This window comes from Elephas maximus, chromosome 6 (assembly GCF_024166365.1).
Source record: "Elephas maximus indicus isolate mEleMax1 chromosome 6, mEleMax1 primary haplotype, whole genome shotgun sequence".
In the NCBI taxonomy this organism is placed as follows: domain Eukaryota; kingdom Metazoa; phylum Chordata; class Mammalia; order Proboscidea; family Elephantidae; genus Elephas; species Elephas maximus.
The window spans coordinates 56,791,854-56,819,780 of NC_064824.1; the positions used below are offsets into that span (position 1 = coordinate 56,791,854).

Below are 27,927 nucleotides of genomic sequence, written 5' to 3' on the forward strand. Positions count from 1 at the left end.
TTCCAAGAGTAGCTGGTGGATTTGAACTGCAGCTGAACGCTTAACCACTGCGCCACCAGGGCTTCCCTAAAAGTATAGTTGACCTTTATGATGTGGATGGAGTAAAGCTTCCGGGACTTTCATTCGCTGATGTGGTATGACTCAAAATGAGAACACTCTATTGCAAACAATCATTAATAATCAGAACGTGGAATGTATAAAGTATGAATCTAACAAAATTGGAAGTTGTCAAATATGAAATAGAATGTATAAAGATTGATATCCTAGTGTCTTAGTCATCTAGTGCTGCTGTAAGAGAAATACCACAAGTAGATGGCTTTAACAAAGAGAAGTTTATTCTTTCACAGTCCAGTAGGCTAGAAGTCCGAATTCAGGGTGCCAGCTCCAGGGGAAGGCTTTCTCTCTCTGTTGGCTCTGGAGAAAGGTCCTTGTCATCAGTCTTCCCTTGATCTGGGAGTGTCTCAGTGCAGGAACCTCAGGTCCAAAGGATGGACTGTGCTCCCAGCGCTTTCTTGGTGGTATAAGGTTCCCATGTCTCTCTGCTTGCTTCTCTCTTTTATATCTCCAAAGAGACTGGCTTAAGAAACTATCTAATCTTGTAAACCTCATCAATATAACTGCCACTAATCCATCTTATTGCATTATAGTGATGGGATTTACAACACGTAGGAAAATCACATCAGATGATAAAATGGTAGAAAACCATACAATCATATAAGGGAGTCACGACCTAGCCAAGTTGGCAGATATTTTGGGGGAACACAATTCAATCCATGACACCTAGGCATTAGTGAGCTGAAATGGAGTGGTGCTGGCCATTTGAATCAGACAATCATATGGTCTACTATGCCGGGAATGGCAGATTCAAGAGGAATGTTGTCACATTCATCATCAAGAAGAACATTTCGAAATCTGTTCTGAAGTACAACACTGTCAGTGATAGGATAATATCCATATGCCTACAAGAAAAACCAGTTAATATGACTGTTATTCAAACTTACTCACCAACCACTAATAAGTAAAATGAAGAAACTGAAGATTTTACCGACTTTTGCAGTCTGAAATTGATCAAGCCTGCAATCATGATGCATTAATAATTACTAGTGATTAAAATGTGAAAGTTGGAAACAAAGAAGAAAGATCAGCAGTTGGAAAATATGGCCTTAGTGAGAGAAATGACACCACAGACTGCATGACAGAACAAGACCAATGACTAATTCATTGCAAATACTTTTTTTCAACAATATAAACAACAACTATACATGTGGGCCTTGCTGAATGGAATAAACAAGAATCAAATTGACTACATTTGTGGAAAGAGATAATGGAGAATCTCAATATCATCAGTTAGAACAAGGCCAGGAAATGAATCAATGTAATCGACCACATAAATAAAACAAAAGAATCATATGATCATCTCAGTAGACAGAGAAAAGGCATTTGACAAAGTCCAACACCCATTCCTGATTAAAAAAAAAACAAAAAAACTCAATAAAATAGGAATAGAAGGGAAATTCCTCAATATAATAAAGGGGCAGTCCTGATGGTGCAGCGGTTAAGAGCTTGGCTGCTAACCAAAAGGTTGGCAGTTCGAATCCACCAGCTGCTCCTTGGAAACCCTGTGGGGCAGTTCTACTCTTTCCTATAGGGTCACTATGGGTCGAAATCATTCATCAGCAAGGATTCTGGATATAAAACCAGCAGCCAACATAATTCTCAATGCAGAGAGGCTGAAAACATTCCCCCTGAGAAAAGGAACACGACAAGGATGCCCTTTATCACTACTTTTATTTAACATTGTGCTGGAAGTCCTAGCTAGAGAAACAATGCAAGAACAAGAAATAAAGGGCATCCAAATTGGTAGGAAAGAAGTAAAGCTATCCCTATTTGCAGATGATATGATACTACACATACAGAATTTAAAAGACTCCACAAGAAAACTACTGGAATAGATTCAGCAGATTTGCAGGATATGTGATAAATATACAAAAATCACTTGGATTCCTACATGACAATAAAGAGAACTATGAAAAGGAAATCAGGAAAGCAATACCATTCATAATAGCCTGTAAAAAAATAAAATACTTGGGAATAAATCTAACCAGGGATGTAAAAGATCTATGCAAAGAAAACTATAAAACACTACTGCAAGAAACCAAAACAGACCTACATAAACAGAAAAACATACCATGCTCATGGAGAGGTAGACCTAACATTATGAAAAGGTCAATTCTACTCAAAGCATTCTATAAATACAATGTAATCCCAATCCAAATGCCAACAGCATTCTTTAACGAGATGGAAGAAATAAGCATTAACTTTATATGGAAACAAAAGAGGCTGTGGATAAGTAAAGTGTTAATGAAGAAGAACAAAGTAGGAGGCCTCACACTACCTGACCTCAGAACCTACTATACAGCTATGGTTAGTCAAAACAGCCTGGTACGGGTATAATGACAGACACATTGACCAATGGAACAGAATTGAGAGCTCAGATGTAAATCCATCCACCTATGGTCACCTGATCTTTGACAAAGGCCCAAAGTCCATTAAATGAGGAAAAGACAGTCTTTTTAACAAATGGTGCAGGTGAAACTGGATGTTCATTTGTAAAAAAATGACACAAGACCCATACTTCACACCATATGTAAAAACTAACTCAAAATGGATCAATGACCTAAAAATAAAACCAAAAACTACAAAGGTCACAGAAAAAAAGATAGGGTCAATGCTAGGGGCCCTAATAAATACATATATTACAAACCATAACAATACACAAACTCCAGAAGATAAGCCCGATAACTGGGATCTTCTAAAAATTAAATATTTATTGTCATCAAAGACTTCACCAAAAGAGTGAAAAGAGAACCTACAGACTGGGAAAAAAATTTTGGCTATAACATATCTGACAAAGGTCTAATCTCTAAAATCTATAGGAAAATCCAATACCTCTGCAACAAAAAGACAAATAATCCAATTTAAAAAATTGGCAAAGAATATGAACAGATACTTTACCAAAGAAGACATTCAGGCGGCTAATAGACACATGAGGAAATGCTCGGGATCAGTAGCCATTAGAGAAATGCAAATCAAAACTACAATGAAAAACCATCTCACCCCAACATTACTGGCATGAATCAAAACAACAAAATATAACAAATGTTGGAGAGGCTGTGGGGAGAATGGGAACTCTTATGCATTGCTGGCAGGAACAGAATCTTTTATAATGCAAATAACTCTTCTGTGGCTCTGTAAATTCATTTATCTTAAAATGAGATATACAAAAATAAATAATTGAGATAACCTAAACAATGTAATTTCTAATTTGCTTATTTTAATTGTGAAGTCAATTAATGTGATTTCAATACTAATAGTACCTGCTATGTTTGAGCACTTGAAGCACTTACTAATGGAGATCAGAGGCCACAGCCTTCAGTACGGATTGCACCTCAACATAAAGAAAACAAAAATCCTCACAACTGAACCAATAAGCAACATCATGATAAACAGAGGAAAGATTGAAGTTGTCAAGGATTTCATTTTACTTGGATCCACAATCAACAGCCATGGAAGCAGCAGTCAAGAAATCAAAAGACGCATTGCATGGGGTAAATCTGCTGCAAAGTACCTCTTTAAAGTATTAAAAAGCAAAGTTGTCACCTTGAAGACTAAGGTGCTCCTGACCCAAGGCATGGTATTTTCAATCATATCATATGCATGTGGAAGCTGGACAATGAATAAGGATCACTGAATAAGAACTGCTGCCTTTGAATTGTGGTGTTAGCGAATACTGAATATTCCATGGAGCGCCAAAAGAATGAACAAATCTGTCTTGGAAGAGGTACAACCAGAATGCTCCTTAGAAGCAAGGATGGCGAGACTGCGTCTTACATACTTTGGACATGTTGTCAAAGGAAGGATCAGTCCCTGGCGAAGGACATCATGCTTGGCAGAGTACAGGGTGAGCAGGAAAGAGGAAGACCCTCAATGAGGTGGATTGACAAAGTGGCTACAACAGTGAGCTCAAGCAAAACGATTGTAAGGATGGCTCAGGACCGGGCAGTGTTTAGTTCTGTTGTGCACAGAGTTGCTATCAGTGAGAACCGACAGCACCTAACAACAACAACAACGTTTGAGCAGTACATTACCAGACCTAATGAAAAAAAAAGACATGATTGGATTGCCAAAAATATATTAAATGGGTGAGTAGGTAAATAAAAATTCAGAGAAATTCAGTTGGCTGATGCCTATATTCTATTCCCGACAATAAGAAAGATTAAAATCTAGGGTAGAATTTAATTTAAATTTGTGTATTGTAAAAAAACCCATAAAAAGTTGTAAGACTATATAAAAGCACTTTTTCTAATAGCAAAATTCTACTATAAACAAATTTAACTTACCCGTTTGGATCGCAATTCACTGGTCAAAGAACTAGATTCTTCAGAGGTATTTTTATTCCCTGCTTTAAGTACATCAGAAGAAGGAACTATGAGTTTCATGTAAGTTTCCTTTTTGGCTTGATTTACCAAAGATAAAGGTTTCACATTGGTCACCAATCCCGTAGACTGTATTACACTGGTGTGTTTGTTCACAGATTCCTCCTTTGCCTGAGAGCTTTGGAAAATAAATGGAAGCTGCTGTGACAAAACCTGAGGCTGCTTCTGCTGGGATTGGAATGATGAGTGAGTCTGGGATTCAGACACAAGAGGTAATGGCTGGTGTATTCTTTTTTCCTGGGCTTTTTCAGTTGCTTTCTGTCCATCTGCTTTTGGGTCTGAAATACCATGTAATAGCACCTGTAAATAAAAATTAAAAGAAAACTCTTCAATGTCTCAAAACAAAGAACATCAAGCAGTAAAATTTGAAGGAAAAAGGGTACTTTAAAAAGCGTCCCTCACATATACACTGCTGGTGGGAATGTAAAATGGTACAACCACTTTGGAAATCGATTTGGCGCTTCCTTAAAAAGCTAGAAATAGAGCTACCATACGATCCAGCAATCCTACTCCTTGGAATATATCGTAGAGAAATAAGAGCCTTTACACGAACAGATATATGCACACCCATGTTCACTGCAGCACTGTTTACAATAGCAAAAAGATGGAAGCAACCAACGTGACCACCAACAGATGAATGGTTAAATAAATTATGGTATATTCACAGAATGGAATACTACGCATCAATAAAGAACAATGATGAATCTGTGAAACATTTCATAACATGGAGGAATCTGGAAGGCATTATGCTGAGTGAAATTAGTCACTTACAAAAGGACAAATATTGGATGAGACCACTATTATAAGAATTCAAAACATAGTTTAAACAGAGAAGAATATATTCTTTGATGGCTACGAGAGCCAGCAGGGAGGGAGGGAGACGGGTTTTCACTAATTAGATAGTAGATAAGAGCTATTTCAGGTGAAGGGAAAGACAACACACAATACAGGAGAGGTCAGCACAACTGGACTAAACCAAAAGCAAAGAAGTTTCCTGAATAAAGTGAATGCTTCAAAGACCAGCGTAGCAGGGGAGGTGGTTTGGGGACCATAGCTCCAGGGGACATGTAAGTCAATTGGCATAATGAAATCTATTAAGAAAACATTCTGCATCCCACTTTGAAGAGTGGCATCTGGGGTCTTAAACACTAGCAAGCGGCCATCTAAGATATATCAATTGGTCTCAACCCACATGGGGCAAAGGAGAATGAAGAACGCCAAAGATACAAGGTAATCATGAGCCCAAGAGACAGAAAGGGACACATAAACCAGAGACTACATCAGCCTGAGACTAGAAGAACTAGATGGTGCCCGGCTATAATTGATGACTGCCCTGACAGGGAACACAACAGAGAACCCCTGAGGGAGCAGAAGAGCAGTGGGATGCAGACCCCAAATTCTTATAAAAAGACCAGACTTAATGGTCTGACTGAGACTAGAAGGACCCCAGAGGTCATGGTCTCCAGAGCTTTTGTTAGCCCAAGACAAGAACCATTCCCAAAGCCAACTCTTCAGACAGGGATTGGACTGGTCTAAGGGATAGAAAACGATACTGGTGAAGAGCGAGCTCTTTGGAGCAAGTAGACACATGAGACTATGTGGGCAGCTCCTGTCTGGAGAAGAGATGAGAGGGCAGATGGAATAGAAGCTGGTTGAATGGACACAAAAATAGAGAGTGGAAGGAAGGAGTGTGCTCTCTCACTAGATGGAGAGCAACTAGGAGTATATAGCAAGGTGTATGTAAGTTTTTATATGAGGGACTGACTTGGTTTGTAAACTTTCACTTAAAGCACAATAAAAATGGAAAAAAAAAAAAGTGTTCCTAATGACTTTAAATATATAACGGTCATTAAAATATACCAAATGTTTTTTTTAAAAATGTTTTCCCATTGCCTATTTTTCTTATGCAAAAATAAGAACTAAAGGTAATGATTTCAATTTTAAAACTTTTATCACTTTTGCAAGTCAAGGTTAATCAATTAAAGGACACTGTCAATGAAATTATTTATACCTGGTTGTTACTTTTGTGTTGTGCTTCACTCTCTGAATCAGAATCATCATCTTCACTTTCTTCAATACTTTGATCTTCTTCCTCTTCATCTTCCTCTAAGTCATCTGAATCGCTACTACTAATGCCTTCACTTGAGGTGTCTGATGATGTGCCCGAATCACTATCACTGTTGCTAGAACTTTCCATAGCTTTTTTCCTTGGTTTCTGAAAAAAGACAAGATTTTTATCAAGATTTTATTTTTAGAAAGAATTCAAGCTTCAGTAAGATAAATGCTATTTTAATTTTCGAGTGATATTTATAATTTCAATTCGTAATTTTAAGGAAAAGGAAAAAGTCAGATGTTGTAGGGCTAATTATTCAACAAATTGATCAAATTAACTTATCTGATAGGAATTCCTCTACAACAAAATGCAAGCTCTTGTCACATGCAGCAAGCATATTGGAATTATCAACATAATATATACATAGATTTAGTCATAAGACTACCTTGCTTCAAAATGTACAATAGATTAAAAAGAGCAATTTATAAAACAGTAATTCCAATTATAAGGGTCACATACACTAAAGTTGCATATTTAGCCTACTCTTCCTTCTTTATGCAGATAGTGAATCAGTAGCCAAATATTTACCTGTAACATGTCAAACAATATTCTAGATGCCAGACTTCAACAGTGTCTAAGACAGAGTCCTTGCCTTCCAGAAACTTACGTTCTCGTGATGGTGGAAATGGGGAATAATTCCACATAGCAATAATTCTATATAGCAATAAGTGTTGTAAAGAAGCTAAAATAGGTAGCGTAAGACTTGGGGAGACTGCTTTAATTAGGATCAAGGAATTTTATTTTTATATTTCATATTGGAAAAGATAAAAAAATATGATAGAGGAGAAAGATTAATTTCTAGGACACATAAGACCCTATAGGCAAAAATAAATCCAAAGCTAGCAGAAAGGTATGTTAGGTTACATAAAAAGTAAGTTTTGGGTTTAAAGAACAGACAGCAGTAGCAGATAAAAAGAGGAAAAATCATGAGATGAGTTATAATTACATATCATTGGAAAAAAAAGGTTAAAACTCTACCAACAGAAAGACTGAAAAGGAGAAATGTTGAAATGATAGAGCAACAAGATTAAGCACAAACCAAAGTTACTTAGGAGTATTTCAAAAGCATTTGCTAAGAGATAAAAGGAAGAACAAAATATACAAAAAGCAGCACTGAATTACAAAAGTGGTTTCTCCATTATGGTCTTGAAGAAATACAGCTTTTCATGACTGCTGGCTTGAGGAATGACAGATAATTATTAATACACCTCTTCTAAAAACCAAAACCAAACACATTGCCATAGAGTTGATTCCAACTCATAACAACCCTCTAGGACAGGGCAGAACTGCCCCATAGAGTTTCCAAGGAGTAGCTCGTGGATTCGAACTGCCAACTTTCTGGTTAGCAGCTGAGTTCTTAACCAGTATACCACCAGGGCTCCTTTTCTAGAGGTAGTCAATTTGAAGCCATAGTTAAAAGACTCCAAATCTACATTCTTTCCTTTGTGTCCTGTGAATTTTATTGAAGTCACATAAAATGCATATTAGTGAGGAAAGTGATCTGCACTCCTGCTGTTAACTGCTCCAAAAATTAGCTACTGTAATTCATTAAGCCGACTGGCAGTTACCATAATTCTTGATCTCCTTCCCTTAAAGAAAAACAGAAATGAGGAACTTAACTGCCGAAACCAAAAAACCAAACCCACTGCCATCGAGTCGATTCCGACTCATAGCGACCCTATAGGACTGAGTAGAACTGCCCCGTAGAGTTTCCAAGGAGCGCCTGGTGGATTCAAACTGCCGACCTTTTGGTTAGCAGCCTTAGCACTTTAACCGCCACTCCACCAGGATTTCCGAACTTAACTACAAGCCAAGCCAAGCCAAGCCAAGCCCAGTGCCATCGAGTCGATTCCGACTCGTAGCGACCCTATATGGGGCGGTTCTACTCTGTCCTATAGGGTCGCTATGAGCTATGAACTTAACTACAGTAGTGTGGAAATCACAGAATAAAAAAGACCAGAAGGTGGTAATTAAAGGGAAACAACAATATTACAGTAATATTAAATATACCTTTTATTTGGCAGAGCAATACTTCCTTCTTTGCAACCAAAATGTGTTGTGGGTTTCTAAGACTCTGTAGTGAGACTACAGAATCATAAGGAATCTAAACTGAAGTTATAACTTTTGGTTTTAGTAGGGGCTAAAAAGGGAAAGGGAAGACAGAGCTATGGTGATTTAGCAGAGAAAAATCAAATATTTCAATGCTCAAGTAATCTATGTGTAGATTTTTATTTTTATTTATTGATGGCATGAAAAAAGGGTCTACACTTATCAGGAGTTGTTCTAGAGGTCTTGGTTCTAAGGTTTTACGGTGTGTACGATTCATTTGCAGAACTTATTGATACCAGCATATTCCTGGGTTCCACTTCCAAAAGGGGCACAGGGATCCAATTAACAAGTGCTTAATGTAGTTCTAATGCAGATGGTCTGCAGAGCATACTTTGACAGTGTGCAAAGACTCTGCATTTTTTTTTTAAATAATTTATTTTGTTGTTGTTGAAAATATACATGGCAAAACATACACCAACTGAACAACTTCTACATGAACAATTCAGTGACATTGCTGACATTCTTCAAGTTGTACAATCTCTAAACAGGCTTAATGTTTGTGTATTTTAGCCTGAGACTTATTTTGTTTACTTGATTTTAAATATCTATATTTGTTTTAAATACATATGCAGGCTATATGAGGGAATTGGACTTAGTGAGTTAAATAACCACACCGCCCCCCGCCCGCCCGCCCGCAAAAAGAGAGATCAAAATTAGCTAAGGAACATTTTTTTCAAACTACACATAGAAAGGGCTCATGAAGAAATTTTTAAAAAGCTTAAAACTGAAAATTAGTGGGTAAAAATATAGAGAATTTTCTTCCTAAGTTCCATTTTACTTCATCTCCATTTTACTTGAACACCTACTACCACAAACTCCTGCCAGATCATGTGTTATACAAAAATGCAGCACTTCTGAAATCTTAAGTTCTATATCCCTCATTTTTTCTTTCATTTTTGTTGTTACCTTTAATTTTTTTTAATTGTGGTAAATATATATGTAACAAAATATTTGCCAGTTCAACATTTTTCACATGCACAATTTAGTGACATTAATTACATTCATCATGTTGTTCAGCCATTACCACTCAAAAACCAAAACCTGTTGCTGTCGGCTTCAACTCATAGCAACCCTATGCAGGATAGCAGAACTGCCCCATAGGTTTCCAAGAAGCAGCTGGTAGATTCGAACTGCTGACCTTTTGGTTAGCAGCGAGCTCTTAACCACTGTTCCACCAGGGCTCTCCACTGCCACTATCCATTTCTAAATTTTTCTATCACACTTAACAGAAGCTCAGTGTCCCCTAAGCAACGAGTCTCTTTCCCCCTCACTCCCGACTGCCCCTGTAACCACTAATAAACTTGGGTTTCTATACACTTGCCTATTCTAGATATTTCCTGTAAGTGGGATCATACAGTTTGATTATTTGTAACTAACTTATTCAACGTGTTTTCAAGGTTTATTCATGTTGTAGTATGTATCATGACTTCATTTCTCTTTATGGCTGAGTAATGTTCCACTGTGTGTGTGTATGTGTGTATATCACATTTTATTTATCCATTCATCTATTTCCACGTTTTGGCTATCATAAATAGTGCTGTAGTGAACACCGTTATACAAGTATCTGTGTTCCTGTTCTCAGTTCTTTTGGGTGTATACCCAGAGTGGAACTGTTGGATCACAGAGTACCATATTTTTAAGCAAACAACACGCACCTTTGAAGTTTGTTTGCCAACCACGCCATCCCCCTGCAAGGTATTTTCGTAAGTGGGGTATTCTAAATATTTTTTACAGCAACATGTAAAAAAAAATTGGCTTAGTGTTGCTTGTGAAAATACCTCGTTGGGGGGGGGGGTGGGTATGGTTAGCAAACAAACGTAGAAGGTGTACGTGTTTATTTGTGTAAAAGTATGGTAATTCTGTTTAACTTTTTGAAAAACTACCAAAATGTTTTCACAGCAGCTATACCATTTTACAACCCCACTAGCGATGGACAAGGATTCCAATTTCTCTAAATCCTTGCCAACACCTGTTGTTTTCTTTCTTTCTATCTTCTTTAATCATAGCCATCTTAGTGGGTGTGAAGGGCTATCTCCTTGTGGTTTTGATTTCCATTAGTATCCCTCACTTTGACAACCAATCTCTCTCAAGTATTATTTCTACTTAGCTGTCTATAGACATCTGTTTCCTCAGAATCTGTCTCATATCATTATGAGAATCTTATATCATTAAAAGGTCTTTCTGTAAGTTTTTAGTACCTGCTCCTGGTCATAGTTTTTATTTTAGCAACACTGATTTTGTTTAGGAATGTCAATGTAGGTTGCTCATTAGAACTAAGGACAGGGACTATCATATTTATGCCTCTAAAGTCTTGCACATGTCTGATTAATTGAACCAGATTTTAGCACTATTTCTAAGAGGTAGGATAGTGTAGAGGTTAAAAGCACGAACATGTACTTAAAAAAAATACGTGTAGAAATATTTCTAATGATATGTCTACCCATACTGCTCTTGGTACCAATACTATATCAGACAGAGCCTGGTCAGGAGGCAGAAACCACACTAGTAATGTGAACAGAAGAATTTTTTTTAAATTGTGCTTTAGATGAAGGTTTACAGAACAAATTAGTCTCTCATTAAACAATTAATACATGTATTGTTTTGTGACATTGGCTGTCAACCCCATAACATGTCAACACTCCTTCCTTCTTGAACTTGGGTTCCCTATTACCAACTTTCCTGCCCCCTCCTGCCTTCTAGTCCTTGCCCCTAGGCTGGTGTGCCCCTTTAGTCTCGTATACATGGTTGGGTTGTGCTTATTATTGTTTGTTTTATGGACCTGTCTAATCTTTGGATGAAGGGTGAACCTCAGGAGCGACTTTGATTTAAAAGGGTGTCTGGGGCCATACTCTTGGGGTTTCTCCAATCTCTGTCAGACTAGTAAGTCTGGTCTTTTTTGGGGAGTTAGAATTTTGTTCCACATTTTTCTCTAGCTGTCTGGGACCCTGTTTTGTGATCTCTGTCAGAGCAGTCAGTGGTGGTAGCCGGGCACCATCTAGTTGTGCTGTATACAGTCAGGTGGAGGCCGTGGTAGTTGTGGTTCATTAGTCCTTTGGACTAATCTTTCTCCTGTGTCTTCAGTTTTCTTCATTCTTCCTTGCTCCAGGTGGGGTGGGGCCAATGAAGTATTTTAGATGACTACTCAAATCTTTTAAGACTACAGATGCTACTGACCAAAGTAGGATGCAGAACATTTTATCAACTATGTTATGCCAACTGAGCTAGATGTCCCCTGAGACCACAGTCCTCAGCCCAATAATTCAGTCTCTCAGGGAGTTTGGATGTGTCTATGAAGCTTCTGTGACCTTGCCTTGGTCAAGTTGTGCTAATGTCCCCAGTATTTTGTACTGTCTTACCCTTGACCAAAGTTACTTACCATTTATCCATTGTCTAGTTAGTGCTTTCCTTTCCTACCTGCCCCCCCCGCCCCCGCCTTCGTGATCATCAAAGATTGTTTCTTTTTGTGTGTATACCTTTTCATGAGTTTTTATAATAGTGGTCTCATGCAGTATTTGTCCTTTTGTGATTGACTTATTTCACTCAGCATAATGCTCTCCAGATTTGTTCATGTTGTGAGATGTTTCACAGATTCATCATTACTCTTTATCATTGTGTAGTATTCCATTGTGACTGTACTATATAGTTTGTTTATTCATTCATCTGTTGATGGGCACTTAGGTTGTTTCCAGCTTTTTGCTATTGTGAATAATGCTGCAGTGAACATGGGTGTGCATATGTCTATTTATCCGACGGCTCTTATTTCTCTAGGATATATTCCCAGGAGTGGGATTGCTGGATCATATGGTATTTTTATTTATAGCTTTTTATCGAAGTGCCATATATCATTTTCCAAAATGGCTGTACCATTTTACATTCCCACCAGCAGTGCCTAAGAATTCCAATCTTTCTATTAGTTCCAGTAGTTTTCTTGTGGGGTCTTTTGGGTCTATGATACTATGTATAGTATCATATTATCCACTAATAAGGATAACTTTACTTCTTCCTTACCAATTTGGATGCCCTTTATCTCCTTTTTATGCCTTATTGCTCTAGCTAGGCCTTCCAGCACAGTGTTAAGTAGTGTTAAATAGGAGTTGTCTTATTGCTGTTCTCAAGGGGAATGCTTTCAGCCTCTCTCTGTAGAGAATGATGTTGGCTGTTGGTTTTGTACATAAAAAAAAAAAAAAAATTCTTTTTTAATATAATAAAAAAAAATTTAGTTTTTTATTTTTTATATAGATGCCCTTCTATTATTGAACAGGAGAATTTTAACATAAAAAATAATTAACTAACAGCAGAGTATTTACAGTCTCTGGGTGGCAGAAATGGTAAAGTGCTCAACCACTAGCCGAAAGGCTGGCAGTTTGAACCCACTCAGAAGCACCTTGAAAGACAGGCCTGGTGATCTGTTTCCAAAAGGTTACAGCCTTGAAAACCCTATGGAGCACTTCTACTCTGCATACACGGGGTCACCATAAGTCAGAATCAACTTGACAGCAATAACAATAACAACAGAGTATTAGCTACTAAGGGAGTAAAAAGATCTCTAAAGAATATAAGAATAGCAGATTTAGAGAACCACCAATGACTGCAGGATTAAAAGAGAGTACGAAAATAAAGGCAAACTTAAAAGAGGGTTTTTCTCCTCTATCCTCCCTCCTCCAACTCACCCAAGACTGAGATTCACACTTTGTTGAAGAGGATGTAGCTGTGGCCCACTGGATGGTAGAGAAGCTAACTAAGGTGCTAGAAGCCAAGATTGGTATGCAGCAGACAGCCTGCTGGGGTGCCAGAGAAGCTTGCTGGGAACCTGCCATTAGGGTGTCAGTAAAATTAGCTGGAAATTTGCCCACTGGTGTGCCAGCAAAACTCGCTGCAAAGCTGCGTGCTGGCATGTTACTGAAACTCCCTAGACAGTCTGCACCAGGCGGTCTCCTGAACACCACTATAGGGAAGCTGCCAGTTGGTGAGACAGACACTGGCAGCCCCAGCATAAGAGCAAGAAGAAAACACTGGAACCAGTATTCCTCCAAGGCCTTCTACTGACAAAGCCTAACATTGTATCAACTAGTAATAGAGAAAAGGGTGAATTTAGAACTGAGAAGGAATACATTGATAATTTGTACAGTTGGAGATATGAATGAAATAAAATTGGCCATGAGGTGATAACTGCTGAAGCTGAATAATGGGTACATGGGAGTTTGTTATGCTATTCTGTCTACTTTTGTATATTTAAATTTTCCTTTGCATAATAAAACTTTTTTTTTTTTTTTTTTCTTTTAAAGCATAGGTTCTGGAGTCAGGTTGGAGTCAAGTTGCCTGGCATCAAATCCTTGCTTAGCTACTTGCTGACTAACTGTTTTGAGGCTGTGTTTCACAATTTCTCATAACAATACCTACCTCATAACGATATGAGGAGGATTGAAATAGATATTACATGCAAAGCAATTAGAGCAGAGCTCGTCTGTAGTAAGTTCTCACAAATTTTAGCTAAAATTACTATTTGTCTTACTCTGTGCTGAAAACTTCAATTTTTAAAAATATATAACATTAGTACAATACCAAAAAAGAAAAAAATCTACAAAACCGTAAATTGCTAATTCATAAGATATTAATCCACAGATTCTGGTGCTTTCAATACTTATGTAAGATCTGTTAGATGTTTGTTCTTCATAGACTAACTTACCTTATCTTTGATTTTGTCAGCTCTAGCATCCAGAGGCTGGCTTTTACTTTGTTCCTGATTACATTTTCGATTTCCTCCACCTGAGCTTACAGTTTTAGTTTGTCCCGTGGAACTTGAAGCAGTAGTGGATAGTACAGATGTGCTGATACCAGATACAGATGATGTACTGTTTCCATTTATTGACCCATTTACACCTTGAAAAAAAATACACGTTTAAAAAGGTAATTAAATGAAAATATTTCCCCTCAAAACTCTCCAAAACACTTACTAGTCAAATGAAAAGACATTAATAAGTCATCTAAAAATGCTAATATAATTTTCAAATGATATTCTAATAAAACCAAAACCAAACCCACTGCTGTCGAGCCGATTCCAATTCATAGCAACCCTACGGGACAGAGTAGAACTGCCCCGTAGAGTTTCCAAGGAGCATCTGGCCGAGTCGAACTGCCGACCTCTTGGTTAACAGCCGTAGCACTTAACCACTATGCCACCAGTTATTAATAAGCAGCTATAAATTCCAAAATCACTAATGAACACTTTAAAAGAAAAACAGAGTTATTATTTTTAGTAAAATAAATGCTTAATTGAAGAATTCAACATACTATGTTGGGTTGCACATAGGAAGATAATGGGGTCCAGAAGGAAAAGCAATAGACTTGGGAGTCAGACTGCCTGGATTTAAATTCTAATGGTACCACATTGATATGTAAGCAGCGTTTCCTTGAGTAACTCATTTCACTTTGGCCGCAAAATAAGAATACCCCAAATCTCAAAGAGCTATTTTAAGTATTAAGCAAGACAATATAACAGTGCCTAGCACAATTCCATAGAAATGTTATTAAGCCTGAACTCACTGAAAATAGGTATTGGAATGGAAGATTTATATACATCACTTATGTATTACGTATTAATGGATACCTTTTTCAGGACCATTTCGATTACTTTTTCCTGAAGTCCTTGAATGGAATGAAGAAGAATCATGATTCTGGGCTGGAGGAGCAAACAGTGGTGGAATTCCCAGTAAGGGTGGAAAGAAGGTTGCCCCTGTACGAGTAGGAATATCTGCTGTTCGCCACCATTCTGCACCTTAAAACCAAACAAATAAAAACATTTGCATTAATTTTCTAGTTAATGTAACAATTGCTTTCTATGTTTTATTCCTGAAAAAAAAATATTTCAAGTTTCATCTTGGGACAGAATTGCTGAATTATATTTAATTCTGATCATCATTCTAAAACAGCTGATTAGAATTTACATGCTTATTATCATTCCTCTCATTAAGACAGTATCCAAGGATCTTCACTTAGCAGCTTTCTAGAGTTCAAGCTTATAAAAGACAAAGGTAGTCCATGGTTTTAAAAATAAAACTGGGAACATAAAAGGACTACTTGACTCTTTCGTAACGTATATGAGTTCCATTCCTAAGTCTGTCTTTAAGTCAAATCTGTACGTAAGTCGAACAGTGAGGTACAGTTTGTATCTAATGCCAGTCAAATGTTTGTCTTAGTATGCAGTATATAGTGTACCTTTCTATGTATAAAAACATTAAAGAAACACTTCCAGATATACTAAAATATCTTTAACATAATAATGCAGTAATAATAATAATAATGTTTTGATGTGCATCGCAAATTAGCACCCATTTGTATGTACCTCGAATTTTTAATATAATAGGCTTTACGGGCTTAGTTCAGAACTACAGGTTGTATGCAAGTCGGACATTTGTAAATGCGGGGACTGCCTGTACACCAACCTACTTTAAAACCTAAGAATGTAAGGTTACAACTATGATCTCTGTTAAGAATTTCCTCCAATTACATACAATGTATATCTGGCTCTGATCATTCAGGTGGTCTCAATAAGAGTGCAAAGACTAGTATAATGAAGTGTATTTCAAATGCATTTCTGAAAGAAAACATTCTACAGTCAATGAAAAATATACATAAAGCAAAATCAATAAGTCTTTTTGGGGTATAAGAATTGAAACATGCTCAAAGATTGAAAAAAACAAACAAATCCACATGAAAATAGAAAAGAATTATAAAGCTTCATCTGTTAAAATTAATGAAGAAAGCCTGAATTTTATTTATACTTCCTCTCATAAATTACAGATAACAATGATTGTTTTATTGAGATAAAATGACTAAATGGTAGCAAATCATCAAATACAATTTAAATATTGAACGAGTGGCTCTTACTTAAAACATTTAGAAAAGAAGACAAGCCAAATTTTAAAGAATATATTTTTAAAGAAAGGGTGAAGATTAAGAGATGTGAAAATAATCCAAGAGAGTCTTGTATTGTCCCATTTAAAATCTTGAAACCAATCTTCTCCAGCTGCCTAAGCCACTAGGTTACCATATCAGTTATCATCTTTCAGTTCAATTTTCCAAAAATTATGGCATATTCGTTGACTGTAACAAGCACAAGGAAATTAGAGAAAAAAATAATATAGGAAAAACCCCAAATTGTCAGCATATTGTATTTATACTATCTTTAAAGTTTTTCTAGAAATATCCTTAACTAAAAATAGTATTCTGCAAAGTGATGTGCACTTTCATTATCTAATGGCAAAATCCAGTATAAAACAACAACAAAAAAGTGAAATGTTCATGGTAGCTGTCATTCTGGAAGGTGGAAAAAAACAATGTATGCAGAAAACTGCAAAAGCTATTCTTTTGCACTGCAGGAAGACTTGGCTCATGAAGTGATGCCAATGTATATTCACCAGTGCCTGAAATGATAACTGAACCAAGAATAACTGTACAAAAGCATCAATCATTTATTCACTGTTTAGATGAAAGAATTGCATATAGATAGGGGAAAAAGTGTGTACGCTGGGTTTCTATCTACACAGTTGGAATCTATTGCTATTTATAGATTTGAAAACTAGGCTCCACATAACTAATAATTTGGGATGGAGGTTTCCCAAAGATATTTATATTATTTTACACAGAGTCTGTGTAATTAAAGCTTTACAACTGAATTTATAGACTTTATAAACAACCAAGAAAGTGGTATGGTAACGAAAGTGTCATATGATTCAAGTATTTTAGACATAATCAAATAGGAAAAAACATAAGTATGTATTTCAGAATGCCAATAATGAATAAGCACATAACAGAGATTAGAGAGAACAATGGGAAAATGTGTGTGTTATAAATAAGCTCGTACCACAGAGGAAAATAAAAAACAATAAGAGTAATCAAATAAAAAGATAAAAATGTAGACCTTATTAATTAGAAACTTTACAAATATTTGAGATATGATTTTAGAAGAAGTAATATAATTTTTTTTGAGTGATGAGTTCATTTATTTCTAAATTTAGGAAAAAAATGAAATTTAGTTACTCATAAACTAACCTGTTGATAAAATGAAATGTTCAAAATAAAGATTTCATAAATCAACACATGATGAATTGCTAAGTGTATTCAAGGGTAGTAACAGCATAGTAGCAACATTAATCATGTTCAACTGAAATAGTCTAGTATTTCAGAGGCTATACTGAATCTGAATTTGAAAATAGAGCAGAGAATTTAAAAATCTTTCATACTTGATTGAGTCAGGTACTTCACAAAAATTTATGGTAAGATAATATAAAAATATAATGACTTAAAATTATGAATATTTTAAAAGAAATTGCCATGAAATTGTTTTACTGTAAAATGGAAATATTTTTATTATACTACTATTCTTTATAAGCAAACCTTGGTGTAGTGGTTTAGTTAGCTACAGCTCCTAACCAAAAAGTCTGTAGTTCAAATCCACCAGGCACTCCTTGGAAACGCTGTGGGGTAGTTCTACTCTGTCCTGTAGGGTCGCTATGAGTCAGAATTGACTCAACAGCAATGGTTTTGGTTTGGTTTTTGGATCTATTAGATAATTTTCTATCTGTTGATTCAAATTTTCTGAAAAGCAGAATACTTTAGAAGTACATAAGATTTAAAAGTAAATTACCTACTCCTATTTTAAAATTTCTAATAATGTCTTTCTGTGTGTCCTTATTTCCTTATTAGGTAATTTCAAATGTTTGGCATTTTTTATTACCTTTCTGAATAAAGCCAAATATAGACGATTTATATTTAACAGTTATTGGCCCAACTCTACAATTTAAACAGAATGTGTCTTCTAAATACAAACATGGTCTCCATCTATTTGGCAAAAAATAAATATGCTGTTATGGGCACAATTTTACCACTAAAGACTCTGTCTTGTAATCATTTATCCGTCTCTAAAAACCGTAAGGGCATTTAGTATATTGGTATATTCCTCAGATCCTAGCCTAGGGTAGAGAGCATAGTAGGTGCTCAAAAAACTTTGTACAATAAATGAAAGAGTGAATAGTTTATGTAGGCTGGGGAAGCTATTTCATTTTTTTTCCATACAGTAGAAATGGCAAAATTATTGAAGCCCAGATGAGTAATTTTTTACTTGTTACCTATCATGCCAGTATAGAAAGTATTTGATCTCAGTAACATAATAATCATTGTATAATTTAGACAGAGTACAACTGCCCCACAGAGTTTCCAAGGAGTGCCTGGTGGATTTGAACTGCAGACTTTTTGGTTAGCAGCTGTAGCTAACCAAACCACTACACCAGGGTTTCTTTTAATGGATAGTAGTGTAATAAAAATATTTCCATTTTACAGTGAAACAAATGCTCAAAAACAAAACCATAATAAACTACCATAAACAGTAAAAAAAATTATAGATACCAGTAACTATATTACTATTATCCATTTTGATTTTTATTCAGCAATCCTACATTTCAACAAATATCTGGTGAATGCTCACCTTGCTAAGCAGCCATGCTACCCACTAAATTTCTATTAATATAGTTAAAGCAAATTTTATGTTAAAGATTTCATTTTAACTATCTACTACTCCCTTTAGCCCTTCCCACCACCTCCTCTCCCCCAGACAACTGAAATAAAGCAATGATATGACTCAAGATATAGTATCTGAAATCTACATTTAGCCATCTGTTCTTTCTATATTCATATAGATAACTATTTCCTTTCTAAGAAGCACTTGACAATTTATGAACAATGAAAGTGGGCAAAAGGATATAATAATGATAGTTACAAATTATGGACTAATTATGTGTGCCAGACACAGTATTTGGCAGTGAACCTAGCTAATCTTTAATCTTCACAAGAGCCCAATAAGGCAGGTACTATTATTATCATCCTCATTTTTCAGATGAGAAAACTGAGGCTGAGAGGTTAGATAATTTGCCCAAGGTCATACAGCTAAGAAGGAGCTGAGCCAGATTTAAGCTCAGATCTATTTGTCTCTAGAATTATGCTCTAAAGTTTAAACTATTTTATATACACTAAAACATATGCATTCTTTACTAAAATTGATGAAAATAAGATTAACCAATGGAAAACACACTTAAATTTGGACTTTCAAGATAATATAACAGGACAAAGTATAATATGCTTATCTAAATTGAACACTAACTAGTGCCTTACTGAACTCATGAATCCTCATATCTGTAGAATTTGGGATAATACTGGGTCTCTTGCTATGTAAGATGTAAGAGGTACTACTCAGTAATTGTTTTGATCAAATACGAAAAAGTATAGAAATTTAAGGTCAAGCTTATTTTCCTTACAAAGTGCAGAGAAATGAGGACCCAAAATAAAAGTGTAAAAAAATTCATTATCAGAATGAAAGACATTAGTTTCCCACTATAAATTTTTAAAAATTTCAATAAGTGCTAAGAAAAATTAATCTAGAGCACACTTACAATATGTACACTTTTGTCCTTTTATACTACACTTTAATAAAAAGCATAAGAAAAACTTGGCTTAATTATTCTCTTTTGTGACAGATGCCTATTTCTTAGTTAAACACCTGGATAATTAACGGCATTGCTGCTTAGCACACATAGTGTGCTTTGTTTTGTTTTTGCATATGATACATAGGATTTAGTCAATTCCTGCACAAGAATTTTACACCAGGCATTAGACTGTTCTGTTTTTTCAATTTTAAAAACAAATTTCTGCCTAAGCATTTTCAAGCTTTCCTCCTTTCCTTAAACACTGTTTGTAACAGATGTTTACCTGGAAAAGATGCTAGTTGGGGATGTGCGGCTAAGGCTGTGGGTGTACCAAGTGTTCCCAAACCACCAAATTCTGAATGCCCTGAGCTGGCTGAATGTAGACCAAAGACTGGGTGGCTGACCATTGGGAAGGCACTCGACACTGTGGACAGGTTAAACGGTTGATCCCCAGCTGCTCTGAATAAATGTCCTGGGAGGGAAAAAAACACACTTAAAATTGCACTATAAAAACAAGTAAGATTTATCTGACTTCAGCGTTCAAAGTTAAAATTTTAAATAATTTCTTGTCTACGAAATTTTTATTTTACATTTTTCTTTTGCATTTCTGCTCTTCAAATGTTTCTAAAAACATGAAAGTACTCTAAAAATTATTAATTAAAGTGAATGGTATAACCATATTTACTTTCAATCTAAGATTTGGGAATTGATGTTTTAAACAAATAATTCTCACTAATTAAAATAGTTTTTGACCTGAAGAAGTGAGGCCAATTTTCTGCTAATACACATATATTAAGATATTATCAACTTTTTTATTAATAAGGAAAAAAAACTTCCCATTAATTTAGGGTTGAAAACCAATGAAATAGGTCCCAAATCTGTTACTATGTCATTACCCAAATTATAATACATTCTAGGCAAAGACTTCCTAGATTTAATGTAACCCAAACCCATTGCTGTCGAGTTAATTCTGACTTACAGCAACCCTACAGGACAGAGCAGAACTGCCCTACTGGGTTTCCAAGGACTGGCTGGAGGATTCAAACTGCTGACCTTTTAGTTAGCAGCCATAGCCCCTAACCATGGTATGATGAACTCTGCTCTGTCTAATACCCCTTAGGTGAGAAGAGTTGATACCACAAAGTGATTATTTTCTAGTTTAATGAAACAATGGACAGGGTACCAAAGATTTAATGAATAAAGTTATATTTCCAAATGCATTCACGGGTGGCTATCAATGTAAAAACCTTTTTCTTTTTTTTCAAACTTTGATGGTAAGGCCATCAAAGTTAAAAAAAAAGACCATCAATTGAAGTGAGTGTTATTTTTCAATCTCCACTTTTACCCTAGAGAGAACGTGGTAGCAAGTGTCACAGCCCCACGCTGGAGTGCTATAATAGAGAAAACACAACTTATTTTTCATACTTTGAGGGGATTTGACAGAAGAATTTTTTAAATAGTTGGAAATCTTCCTTTTACTTTCAGGAAGTAATTAAGGTTCCTTGGCTTGTGTCATGGATTGAATTTTGTCCCCCAAAAAATGTACGTATCAATTTGGCTGGGCCATGACTTCCAGCATTGTGTGGTTGTCCTCCATTTTTTATTGTAATTTCATGTTAAAGAAGATTAGGGTGGGATTGTAACACCACTCTTACCCAGGTCACATCCCTGATCCAATGTAAAGGGAGTTTCCCTGGGGTGTGGCCTGCACCACCTTTTATCTCTCAAGAGATAAAAAGGAAAGGGAAGCAAGCAGAGAGTTGGGGACCTTATACCACCAAGAAAGCAGCATCAGGAGCAGAGCGCATCCTTTGAACACAGGGTCCCTGCGCCTGAGAAGCTCCTCGACCATGGGAAGATTGAGGACAAGGACCTTCTCAAGAGCTGACAGAAGCAAAGGCTTCCCTGGAGTTGACGCCCTGAATTTGGACTTTTAGCCTACTTTACTGTGAGAAAATAAGCTTTTCTTTGTTAAAGCCACCCACTTGTGGTATTTCTGTCATAGCAGCACTAGATGACTAAGACAGAATTTGGTACGTGAGAGTGGTGTGCTGCTCTAACAGGTACCTAAAATGTGGAAGCAGTTTCGAAACTGAATGGACAGAGAAGCAGCAGTGACAGAGGGCCAGCAGCAGCAGAGAACCTGCAGCAGCAGAGAAGCGGCAGCAACAGAGAACCAGCAGCAACAGAACCAGGAGACCAGCCACAGACAGTGCTGGAGCTGACCCTCACAGTGGGACAGCTTAATGCCTGTGTGCAGGAGGCTTCCTGGCAGAGTGGAGTGCCTCCAGGCATTTATCAGTGGAGCTGCAGAGCTTTGGAACACTTGCCCCAGCAGGGCAGATGCGGGCATGAGGCTGAGGAGTTAAGAGGCCAAGAAACCAGGAAAGAGAAGCTGAAGAGACAAGGAGCACAAGAAGTGGACTTGCCCCAGTCTCAAAAGGTGTGGCCATGACCTCAGGGGTTTCAAAGGGTGGAGCCACAATTTCTGGTGTTTCTAAGGGTGGGGTCGCAACTCAGATGGACTAGGAGGGCTGAGGGGCCTCCATTCAGAATCTGGAGAGTGTGGCCAATACCCTAGAGTCTGGAGGGCATGGCCACTGTGTAAATTGTCTCAGAGAACAGAGAATTATTTTCAAAGCCTTGAGGGCTAATGTAATGTGTTCTGCTTACTTGCTTGGTGCCTGCTATTCTTTCTTTCTCTCCAGTTTCTCCCATTTGTAATGGAAATGTCTAGCTTTTGCCTGTTCTGCCATTGTACCTTTGGGATCAGATAAACTGTGTTCTAGATTTCACAGATGAAGAGGAATTTTTGGATTTTGGACTTGGAGTTAAGACTTTTGCTATGATATGATAGGACGAATATGTTTTGCATGTCGCAAGGATGTGATTTTGGGGCAGCCAAAGAGTAGAATGTCATGGATTGAATTATGACCCCCCAAAAATGTATCAACTTGGCTAGGCCATGATTCCCAGTATTCTGTGGCTGTCCTCCATTTTGAGATTGTAATTTTATGTTAGAGAGGATTAGGGTGGGATTGTAGCACCCTTACCAGGTCACATCCCTGATCCAGTGTAAAGGGAGCTTCCCTGGGGTGTGGCCTGCACCACCTTTTATCTCTCAAGAGATAAAAGGAAAGAGAACCAAGCAGTAAGTTGGGAACCTCCTACCACCAAGAAAGCAGAGCGCGTCCTTTGGACCTGAGGTTCCTGCACTGTGATGCTCCCAGACCAAGAGGAGACTGATGCAGCACAAGGACCTTCCTCCAAAGTCAACAGAGAGAAAAGCCTTCCTCTGGAGCTGACGCCATGAATTTGGACTTGAAGCCTACTTGACTGTGAGAGAATAAACTTCTCATTGTTAAAGCCATACATTTGTGGTATTTTTGTTATAGTAGAACTACATGACTAAGACAGTTTGGTAACTATGAACACAGAATTCAAAACTCCACAATCCATAGGCAGGCTATCAGTCAGGATACAATTACTTAGCAAAGAGCTCAGGAGAACAAACTATCTTTAAAAGTTAATATGTAAAAAGTATTGTGCTCTGTGTTAAAATCAGAATAAGGCCCCCTTATTATCTCCTGTTTACATCAGCCCTGACTACCTACATACTGCAGTTTAATTTCTTTTAACACAATATATACTTGAATAAATTAAAAAATATAAGTAAAAAATAAGCATACTTTTTGTTATCATTTAGTTTTCCAAAAAGGAGCCCTGGTGGTGCACTGGTTAAAGCGCTTGGCTGCCAACTGAGAGGTCCGCAGTCTGAACCTTCCAGCCCCTAACCGTGGGAGAAAGATATGGCACTGTGCTTCCATAAACATTTACAGCCTAGGAAACCCTATGGAGCAGTTCTACTCTGTCCTATAGGGTCGCTATGAGTCGGAATTGACTTGATGGCAATGGGGTTTTTTAGATTTAGTTATCAAACCAAATCTTTCCTCTTTGTTTTTATGTTTCCTGAAATCTAAGAGATAATCCTCAAAAACATCAAAGTCTGCCCTCAGAGACTGATAGAAACCCTATGTTCTTTACTGAAATGCCCTGTATTTTTAATTAAAGTAGCAAGATTTAAATAAATTGCATCAAGTATGTCTTATATCAGTCTGTAAGGTAAACAGTTCTGATTGAGGGTAATGCTCCCACTACAACAAAGCTCTAACTACATCTCACAGGGATCCTCAAAGTATCTTTACATGGAAAGCCCACAAAGAAACTATGAGTGACAAGGACAAGGAAGGGACACACACTCGGGTGTCTTCTCTTTGTCAGTCAATCCTTGTTTCTGTTCATCAAAGCCTAAACAAAAAATTGGTAAATTTGGCACTTTCGTGTTATCAGAGGAAACCCTGGTGGTGTCGTGGTTAAGCGCTATGGCTGCTAACTGAAAGGTCAGCATTTCAAATCCACCAGGCTCTCCTTAGAAACTCTATGGGGCAGTTCTACTCTGTCCTATAGGGTAGCTATGAGTTGAAATCGACTCGATGGCAGTGGGTTTGGTTTTGGTTTTTTGGTGTTACCAGAGTACTAAACTACATTAGCACTGAAGTTGAGTCAAAATAAAATTGAACAAAGATGGTTACTCAAATATCACTTCCTTTAAGACTAGTGATAAGCCACCAGAAAGACTGTGTTTATTTTATTTTTTGGAAAATTCTCAAAAACTCTGCTAGTTTCTTCTAAAAAATGAGCTGTTACCTTAAGAACCAGTGTTTATTTTCACTTGTGATTACATATAAAATTTCAGTTCTCACCAATCAATTCAACATTCTGACTCAAAGGTGCTTAATCAAGTGTTTTATTTACACACACAGTATGATCAGCTGCATTTCCTCCTTAATCAATTTTCTTGATAACCACATTGAATTCAGCATTATAGTTTCAGGGATTTTAAAAGTCATTCGTCATCTGTATTTTACAAAGCAATACTGCTTAAATTATATATGACGACTTTGTTAACGGAGCAGTGGTTTAATACAAAAAAAAAACTCACTGGATAAACTCCAAACTATCAAAAATATTTAAATATTATAAAGATTGAGGACAGATTGAAACTATAAAGGGTTGAAAACTGGGACCAATATTTCTATAACAAAGAATAAATTGGTACTGAATGTTGTTAGATGCATAGTTAAAACATGAATTTTATTACTGAAATAAAAGAACTAAATGAGCTAAATCTTACAATCTCATGAATAGAAAACACAAGCAATAACTAAATGAAGTTATCACGCTTACGGCAACAATTAAAAACCAACCACACACGGTTTGGTAACATAAAACATTTATTTAAATCTGAAAACAGTGACATCTAAAAGCAACTGAGTAGAACATTTCAATAAAAAAATGAACTTTATTCACCATAGATTAAAATGGAAAAAAATAAAATAATAATGGACTGGTATACAATAGCGTAAAATCTACACCTGGAAACATTCAAGAGATGGTAGTTCAAAGCAAGGCCACATTGCTCCATTTTCTTACTCTTTCTTCTAAAATTGTTGGTTGAAATAATTAAAACATAAGAAGCACCCAAGCACCCAAGAGACAACTGAATCTACAAAAAAAAAGGAATCTATAGGGCCTATTTATTGCTGGTGAGAAAAGATTCATTGTATTCATTTAGTAAAGAGGACGAAGGCAACATTATAATGCTGCTGATGCCATGTATTATCAAAAATATCCACATTACAGGCTGTCTCTGCTATATGGAAAGTTATACTACATAAAGGAAATAATTTAATACTACATTTAATAGCTCTTAACTGTATTTTGCCTTCATAACATTAATTTAGAACTCAGTGATGTTAAAAAAAAAAAGGATATCTTTCTCATTAAAAGGCTCTGTATCACTACATGCATTTTAGTATGGTTTTTCTGCCACTTTCTTAATAACAGATACTAATTCCATGTAAAAATCTCCCAGAATTATTTTCTGTTATTTGATAATTTCAGTAATTCCAACACTTCCTAAGCATAACTCTTAAGATCAGGTGCTATACTCTGTAACTGACATATAAAGATAAATAAGACATAATCCTTGACCTTAAGGAATTTATGTTTTGAACATAGTTTAAACAGTATAGATTTCAATAGAATAAAACTTAAATAGTACAATATTTATTAATATCATAATGTATAAAACAAGTTAGTTGATATTTCAATACTATAAATTGATACTTCATGTAAAAGGACTCAATAATATATTCCAAGTAGCTAGAACTGTATCTGATAAAAAAAATACCAAAAAAAGCAAAAACCAAACCACTGTTGTGGAATTGATTCAGACTCATAGAGACCCTATAGGACAGACCAGAACTGCCCCATAGGGTTTCCAAGGAGTAGCTGGTGGACTTGAACTGCTGACCTTTTGGTTAGTAGCCAAATGCTTAATCACTGCGCCACCAGAGCTCCATCTGATACACAGTAGATATATAATAAATATTAGTTAAATGTATCAATTTACTACTCATTAAGAGCTTAAGAGGCACATCTATGGGGCTGATTCTATAGGCCTTCAATCAGAACAGTTAAGATGTCTGAATCATCATTTAAACTTGTTATGCTTTCTAGTTTCCTTTTGCCTTACTTCTTTTAACAATCCCTGGTTCTATTTTTTTTTTTTTTACCACTTGGCCTTTTATTCCTCCTTGACTCCAATTAAGTCACATGCTGGATTTGATCATACAAAATTCTACTACCTTCAAGACCACAAGCTCTTAAGCTTCATTCTCTAATCACAATTTCCACCTTTCTACTCCCTTATTTCTTAGCGTGTCCTCTGACCTCCTTATCCCTCCCTCTCAATCTTCTAACCCCCCCCATTCAACCTATCTTCTTCCCTCTGATTCCATCACCACCTCTCCAGTGCTAGCTTTGTAAGAAAAGCCTTACACCTGCTATGCCTATTTTCTCCCCACATGTCTAAATTGTTATCAGTTGTGCCGAGCTTCAAGCTGCCCTTCCATTTTCTCTGTCAGGTCACCAAAGTTTTCCTATTTATTAGATCCCACTAATGTTTTCTTTACTCTTCCCATCCTTAACTTCTCTTTATACATCCCACATTGCTGTGCGACTCTTCCTTAACAAAACCCATTTCCACTCTAAGCTCCAGGTCATAGTATTGCCTTGATGTTCTACTTATCTATCTCTCTCAATAATACCACTCTCTCTTCCTTACCAGATTTTCTTTACTTTCTAAATGTAGGCATTACTAAACAATTTGTCCAGCTATCTCTTTTTTCTCTTTATGCTTTTTTCATGTGCTTCCACTGTTTAAACTATCATCTCTACGTAAATGAATTCTATACTACGATTTAGCTCTTTAAGAGCAAAAACTTAATCTTAGTCATCTCAGTAACCCCAACATCTAGCATAATCTGAAGCACAATAAATACTTAACACCATGGCATTTTTGGTTATATATTTCTTCACCTCAGGACCCCCACATCTATATTATATGCTCTTAGATTTCTACCTTTTATAATCCCAGTTACCCTTACTAACCATCTCAAATATAATATCGTCCAGAAAGTATTTCTGAATCTCCCCAGACAGGTATGTTCTGGACCTCCTTGAACACTTGCGATGCATTACTCACAGTCTGTCTTTTTTTTTCATAACATTACTAGGGAATACGGTTATGAAGGAAAGAGCCATATGATCATTTTTAATCTCTATAAACACTGCATGAAGCAAATTATTATCACTTGTCAGAGACACT

General features: G+C 36.5%; 1 protein-coding gene across 17 annotated transcripts in view; it reads right to left on the bottom strand.

Moving 5' to 3' along the window:
- The window catches only part of BAZ2B (bromodomain adjacent to zinc finger domain 2B), a 468,630-nt gene that overhangs the window by 98,682 nt on the left and 342,021 nt on the right, over positions 1-27,927 (bottom strand). For 15 of the 17 annotated variants that reach the window (XM_049888762.1, XM_049888761.1, XM_049888760.1 and 12 more), the window contains 5 exons: positions 20,479-20,667; positions 15,326-15,493; positions 14,405-14,598; positions 6,508-6,711; positions 4,401-4,796 (listed from right to left, as the gene is read on the bottom strand). In XM_049888762.1, the coding sequence (XP_049744719.1) occupies positions 4,401-4,796; positions 6,508-6,711; positions 14,405-14,598; positions 15,326-15,493; positions 20,479-20,667 (1,151 nt within the window). The remainder of the gene's footprint in view (positions 1-4,400; positions 4,797-6,507; positions 6,712-14,404; positions 14,599-15,325; positions 15,494-20,478; positions 20,668-27,927) is intronic. The other 2 variants (XM_049888772.1, XM_049888771.1) reach the window with 1 other exon arrangement.